The sequence below is a fragment of the Galeopterus variegatus genome, unplaced genomic scaffold (assembly GCF_000696425.1).
Source record: "Galeopterus variegatus unplaced genomic scaffold, G_variegatus-3.0.2 Scaffold605, whole genome shotgun sequence".
In the NCBI taxonomy this organism is placed as follows: domain Eukaryota; kingdom Metazoa; phylum Chordata; class Mammalia; order Dermoptera; family Cynocephalidae; genus Galeopterus; species Galeopterus variegatus.
In genome coordinates, this window is record NW_007726716.1 from 312,033 (window position 1) to 319,290 (window position 7,258).

A 7,258-nucleotide genomic window follows, 5' to 3' on the forward strand; every position below is an offset into this window, starting at 1 on the left:
GGGCTGGTAATGCTTCACAGAACACAGTAAAAGAAATTCTTTTGACCCACACTGTGTATCTTCTTCTGCACACTGGTGACCAGATACAGTAAAAATTCACCAGATGCTTTATTTCAAACCATCATAAATATGAAGAAGTTTTGACCTGCTCTAATGACATATTTATTTTTACAAAAAAAAATAAGACATGAAGAAAGAAGAAAGAAAATCATTAACAAACGAGATACACTATAGGGCCAAATATTTATAATTCACATAGGAAACTAAGCATTAGTATGTGGTTTTATTGGCACTTATTTTGAATAGTACATTGTTTACCAAACATGACCAAAGCAGTAATCATTTAAATCTGGCTTTCTTTACAGTTCTGGAAGCTAAATTCTGGTTTTGTTTGTGCTACTGAGAAAACAAGACAAACACAATCCCAAGAAAGTTGCTCAGGAACCTTTTTATTTCTCTTATTTTTGAGAAAATTTGACCCTACTTAACTGCGAATAAAAATTTCCAATTGATATGCAAATACATATAGGTACTATTATTTTGCAGATGGAAAAATGAGGCATCAAGATCTTGTTTAGGGTTAAAGAGAAACATGATGGCAGAGCATCCTGGGCTGCTTCCCAACATGCTAGAATAGGGTTTCAGACCTCCTGAATTCAGCAAGGGTATAATTTGCAAGTAACTTCTCCCTTGAAAATCAGTTAGAGTTGATCACATTAATAATGAAGTTTGTTCCCGATGGTGCTTATTGGGTTCCACTCTGGTACCAGAGGCTGGACCGGAGACCGTGACTATGTTCCTTCAAGGACCTTCAGCAGTTTACACAGGGAAGCCTCTTTTCTGAGGGAGTTGAGCCTTCTTTGCCTGTGTCTAGATCTTCTCAGTGACACCAACATACTGAGTTCTCAGATCAGCATGCCCCTACTCAATGAACTCAGGAATTTAGGTAGGAGACCAAGTGTTAGCATAGTATCCACTGAAGTCCGATGCCTGATTTCTAACGGAAGCTAAAAACTCACTATAAGAAGGCCCCTCAGACCCACAGGTGAATTGAAACTAGGGTTACTCAGCCAACAGGGATTGGGTGAGTGGCTGGAAGGTCCGACGGCTGACTGTCCTCTTGTTTAATGGCAACACGTGGGATTTCCTGTCCCTGGGGGTGTGGCAGAGCAGGGCATCCAAAGTGTAAGTGGTGACCTGGCCATTTATGTGCAATTTCCCGTAGATTTCATCAAATCTGGCCACAAGGGTGGGCACATCCTTCACTTTTTCTCTCACTTTGGCCAGCTAGAAAAAGGCAAGAGCAGATCATCATATCTCTGCAAGATTTCTTCCTTGTTCTTTCTATCCTCTAAGAAAAACTGGTAGACATGTGTAAAAAGATACAGAGTATACCAGAGTGGTGAAAGCTAGGGAAATGAGGCACAGAGAGGTATCACTGACTATAGGGATTCCATAAGCTACACATAAAATTCAGGATTGTGCTTGAAAACCATACCTAATAACTTACAAAAGGGGGTTCAATGGTACATGCTATACAATGAAACATACCAGGGAAAGGAGGTCAAATACCAAGGGAATCAACTTTGTTCAATGTAATGATTAGAGTAGGAGGCAGGGCCAAATTGCATAGGACTTTATATATAGCCCATGGTAAGTTTCTTAGGAATTTATTCTAAAAGCGATCATAGCCTCTAAAGTGGAACATGATCTGATTTACACTTAAAAAGTTGTATAGAGAATGAAATGGAGGGTAAAGAAATATTGAGGCTACTCCAGAGGTCCCCATCATAGCCCAGATGAGAAAGGATGGTGGTTTAGATTGGGAAATGTACAGAAAAAATGGATAAGTAGATATATGTGAGGTATATTTTGGAAGTTAAACTGAAAGGGTTTATTATCATAGGGGTGAAGGAAAGGGACGAGTTAAAGTTATCTTCCCAATTTGGGCTTTAGTAACTTGATGGCTGGTGTCATTTACTGAGATGGGGAAGATGAGGAGAACCAGATTTGGATGGGAAAATCAAGAGTTCTGTTTTGAACATGATTGAAATACCTGTGAAACATCTAAGTGATATGTTGAGAAGGTTGTTGTATACACAAGTCTGGGCCATGGTCTTGACCAGAGTTATAAACAGTAGTGTCACAAGTATACAAATGGTATTTAATTCTACAAAAATGGGTGAGCCGAAAATTAGAATGTAAAGCTACTTTCTGAACAAAATCAACATTTAACTTAGTTTAATCCTTACCAAGGATACAACCTAAATATTTCTTGATCAAATTTCACTGGGATCAAGCTTCCTAACAAATCCTTTTCTTGTTTTCTGAATATACCACAATACTATTTGCTCCCTGCACATCTTCCTTTCAAACAAGGGCTCCTGACTGAACCTTTGGATAAACAGCTTAAGCACTTCTTAATGTTCTTAAAAAAGAACAGCTTGTTAAGTCATCATGTTCAAGGTGAAATGACTTAATGTGAAGCATATGGCTTCCAAAAGGAGCAAAGCAAATGTGCCAAGCTGGAGATAACTTTGATCTAATTACACAAACTACATCAGGTCTGTTATATCACTACAGAAATATTATATGGCATCATTAGAACCATTCTGCAGTTTAAGCAGAAAAGAGATTGTACTAAATTTGTTTGTCGAGTTTTAAAAAAGAAATCGATGAAGAAACAGCTAATGTTTGAGTGGTTTCAGTAACAGTATTGCAAAAAATCAACAATTCTTTTCAATACTCCTCTGGTGGTATAACAGGACCTATGTAGATTATAGATTTATCTCCACACAACACATTTTTAATAACTGTTGGAATAAACACTAAATACAGCACTTGTAAAATACAGAGTTTTACAATATAATACTCGACATGCAATTTCACATATGCATATTGAGAACTAGCTCAAAAGTGACTGGAATTAAATAAATCAATACATTCCTCATTAAGCAGTTCCCTGAGTGGTCCTACAACAATGAAGGACATACTGTACACTGAACTAAAGGGTTAGTTTTCGAAATAAAAGAGTCTTATATCAGTATTTTCCAATGTGGGGTTTGTTTGGATACTTAAGTCATATAAACGGGTGACAACATATCGACAGACCAAGTCTAAGGAATGACTGATCAACACGAATGCTGTTAAGAAAACTGAGTTGCACTAGTATTGCAAACACATGTACACGTGCACGTACACACACACAACTATGCACTTTAAAATTTGTTCATATTTCCAGTTCCCCTACTTTTCTAAACTTACTCCATAAGGGTTTGGGTGTGTCACAACCCACACAGAGCTGAGCCCTCAAATAGAAGTAAGCTTCAAATTAATCATATCCAGTTAATCAGTTTCCTGACAAGCTTCCTTTACCAGCAGGAAGATGACTTTGGGTGGAAGTGAGAAAATGGGACAGGACTAGGAAGGCAAGTGGGCAGGGGAAGAAAGCAGCCACATACCCTCTCAACCATCACCTGGACCCGTACTATAAAAGACACGGGAAGGAGGGAGAAAAAGAGGGAGGGAAAAGGATCCACCAATGGGCCCACTTGTTAGTCAAAATCATAATACCAGTGTGTTATCACTAACAATATGATCACTGTCAATAGTCTATCATTTCTTTACAGTTCTTTTTTTCCCTTAAGTTATATGCTCCTAGAGATGTACAAATTACTATATTTCAAATGACCTGTAATAATTCCTCTTACTGTACTTAAGCCATCAACGTGACACATGGGTTCATTTGTTTCATTTTGCTTTCAATTTTTAGTAAATTTTTTCTCTGCATTTTTATTTAACCTTGTTTTATAATTTTGCAAGACACATAACATGATTCCAAAGTAAAATATACAAACAAGGTACATTCAGAGAAGTCATGCTTCCATCCCTCATCCTCATTCTTTCACAACTGTTTTGATTAAGTTTTGGTTCTTCCATCTATTGTATTTTTCAAAAATCCAAATATTTACACCTTGCTTTTTTCACGTAGTAACATATTTAGGTGATCCACATATACAATGGTACTTCAAAAAGTTCATGGAAAGATTCGTATTATCTTTCAACCAATTCTGTTTTTTCTCAAACTTATTTTTGCCAGTGCATCTTTGGAATATATTCCAAGAAGTGGGAGAATTGAGTCAAAGGGTAAATTCATTTGTAATTTTGCTAGATATTTTCAAATGGCTCTCCACAGGGGTTGTACTAATTTTCAATCCCTCTAATAGCATAAGATGAGAGTGCCCATTTCCTCAGAGCCTTGCCAACAGAATAAGTTGTCAAACTTTCACATTTCTACTAATTTAGGGGGTTGTACTAATTTTCAATCCCTCTAATAGCATAAGATGAGAGTGTCCATTTCCTCAGAGCCTTGCCAACAGAATAAGTTGTCAAACTTTCACATTTCTACTAATTTAAGGTATAAGAAATATTACAGGATAGTTTTATTTTTGCATCTCTCTTAATATGAGCAAGGTTGAGAATCTTCAAATGTCTAAAGGCCATTCACAATTCTTTTTTTAGTGAACTCTGTCCATATCCCCTACCCATTTTTCTTTAAGATTATTGGTTCTTTTCTCACAATTTTCAAAAGGAGCTCTTTATATATTAAGATTAGTTAGCCCTTTGTCTGTATGATTAAAAATTTAAAGTATTTTCTTTCAACTTGTTATTTGTCTTTTTGCCACACCAAAAAAAAAAAGTTTTAAAAAATTTTTATGAAGTCAGATTTATCAATCTTTTCTTTTACTGATTTGAATTTTGACCGAGAGATAAATCTTTCCATTCCCAGGATATAAAATAATTCACCAATATTTATATCCAGTTCTTGTATAGTTTTGTTTTTAAAATTTAAATATCTCATCCATTTGGAATTTAGCCTGGTTTGTGGTATAAGAACATATAAAATTTTATTTTTTTCCATTGGTTTATTCTAGTACCACTTCTTTAAAAAGTCTATCCATCCCAATTGACTTGAGATGCAAGCCTTTAACTTATACTAAATTTGCACATGCAGTTGGGTCTATCTCTGGACTTTCTATTCTGTCTCATTAGTTGGCCTACTCATGAGCCACACCACAGTTTGAATTATGGAAGCTTTAATATGCGTTAATATCTGCTAGGCCTAGCACTTGTTATTGCTCTTCTTTCACAGCGTTTTCCCAGCTATTTTTTGCTTGTTTGTTCGTTCAACTAAACTTTAAATAGAGAAAAAACAGTGGTATTTTTATTGGGATCATATTACATTATCACAGTAACTTGGGAAGAACTGAATTTTTATGAGGTTGAGTCTTCCTACCTAAACACATGGTATGTCTTTTCATTTGTAGGAGCGACTTTTTTTTAAAGATGAGAGATACTACACCCTATTGTTTGCTGATAGGCATGATCCATAGGGAAGAGGATAGTGATGATGCTCAAAAAAGAGTGAGACAAATTCTAAACTGCTGCCCTGGAATGGGTCAGAGGGTGTGTGATCTAGGGCACAACTGCAGAGGCTGGCTGTACAGGTACATGCAGTCACCATGAGTATACAGGGAATGGAGCCAGAGGCTGCTGAGGTGGCAGTCGGTCTCTTAGATTACTTCTATTTTCTCCACAAAACAGGAATCAAGTTTATCAACAGAGTGAGAAGTGGAGAAAAGGTATTGGAGGCTTGAGGGGAAAGGAAAGAAGTATAAATCTGTCATCCAGAAGAAAAAGAGAGCTGGGTCCATAAAAACAGGGTAGGCAAGTTTATCAACAGAGTGAGAAGTGGAGAAAAGGTATTGGAGGCTTGAGGGGAAACGAAAGAAGTATAAATCTGTCATCCAGAAGAAAAAGAGAGCTGGGTCCATAAAAACAGGGTAGGGAAAAGAATCATGCAGAAGGAAAACATCTTCCTGGAATTGCAGAGGATACATTCTGTTGGAAGAAAAAAATCTTTGCACTCACACATTGAAGCCTTTAAACAGGAACAACAGAGAGGCTGCCATATTTGAGGATCTCTTTAAGAAGGATGGCTACAGAATTAAGACATTAAGTGGACATTTTTAAGAGTACCCTTTCACTTTTAAATGATTTCTGCAGCATCTGCATACTCACCACTTCCTCTGAGAACTCATGTTTTTTCACAAATTTTGGTAAATTTCCTTCTGCAGCACTATTTAGTATCTCTATAAGGGTTTCCAACATATTTGACTGGATATGGATTATAATCTGAATAAAAAGAAGAAACAAGCAAAAACAAGACTGAGCCAGTATTGAGAAATATACCTGGGTAGATAATGCACATTTATAAGCACCCATCCTGCTTTGATGGTATTTCCCAATTCATTTGCTTTCGTAAGTTCAAAAAAGTGCTTCAAATATATGCCCACCACCCAAAATTTGCTTTCCAATAGTTAATCAAAGTACCGCAACTTCAAAACACATCTAAGGGTAACAATGGAGAGAGCGTGGATTTTGGAGTCTGACATACTTGGCCAAAATCCTGCCACTGGCAATTACCAGCTATGTGACTCTGGGCCAGGTACTTCATCTCTGACTCTCAATTTCCTCATTTGTAAAACTGAGGAAATACCTTTAGGTCCCACATTTTGGGTTGTTGTGAATATTAGATGAAATACCAGCACACAGGAGGTACTCAAAAAACAAAAATATTAGTTTCCTTCTATCTCCTCTAGATTCAGAAGATAGGAAATTGCAGGCACATAGGTTACTGCAGGCACAGAGTGGAAGCTGTGAAGTACTAATGAGGCACTCCAATTTACACTGTGTCTATTATGGAACATTCAGAACTTGGTACTGTACTATGCTTTCAAAATGACATTACTTACGTACCTTCCATAAGATAGGCACAATTAACGCAAGGAAAAAAACCCACATTTTCGGGCCGGCCGCATGGCTCACTCGGGAGAGTGCGGCGCTGGTAGCATCGAGGCCACAGGTTCGGATCCTATATAGAGATGGCCAGTGCGCTCACTGGCTGAGCGTGGTGCGGACCACAACGCGCCAAGGGTTATGACCCCCTTACCGGTCAGGAAAAAAAAAAACAACCCACATTTTCCTCCCTAATTACCAACATTCACTAGTAAAATTTAAAAAACAGAAAAAGCTTAAAGAAAGTGAGAATAACTCAGAATCACCAACCAATGTTAATTATTTATAATTTGATGTATTATCTTCCAAATGTATAACTTTTTCCCAAAATTTGATACTGCTTTTTGTCAACTATTGTATAATGAACATTTCCTCATAACATTAAGAAATTATGCAAAAA

At 37.0% G+C, this 7,258-nt stretch overlaps 1 protein-coding gene across 2 annotated transcripts in view; it reads right to left on the reverse strand.

The window, feature by feature from the left end:
* Nucleotides 1–428: 428 nt before the first annotated feature.
* The window catches only part of PTCD2 (pentatricopeptide repeat domain 2), a 34,578-nt gene continuing 27,748 nt past the window's right edge, over nt 429–7,258 (reverse strand). For both annotated transcript variants that reach the window (XM_008570469.1, XM_008570470.1), the window contains 2 exons: nt 6,082–6,195; nt 429–1,287 (listed from right to left, as the gene is read on the reverse strand). In XM_008570469.1, the coding sequence (XP_008568691.1) occupies nt 1,063–1,287; nt 6,082–6,195 (339 nt within the window). In that variant the 3' untranslated portion in view covers nt 429–1,062. The remainder of the gene's footprint in view (nt 1,288–6,081; nt 6,196–7,258) is intronic.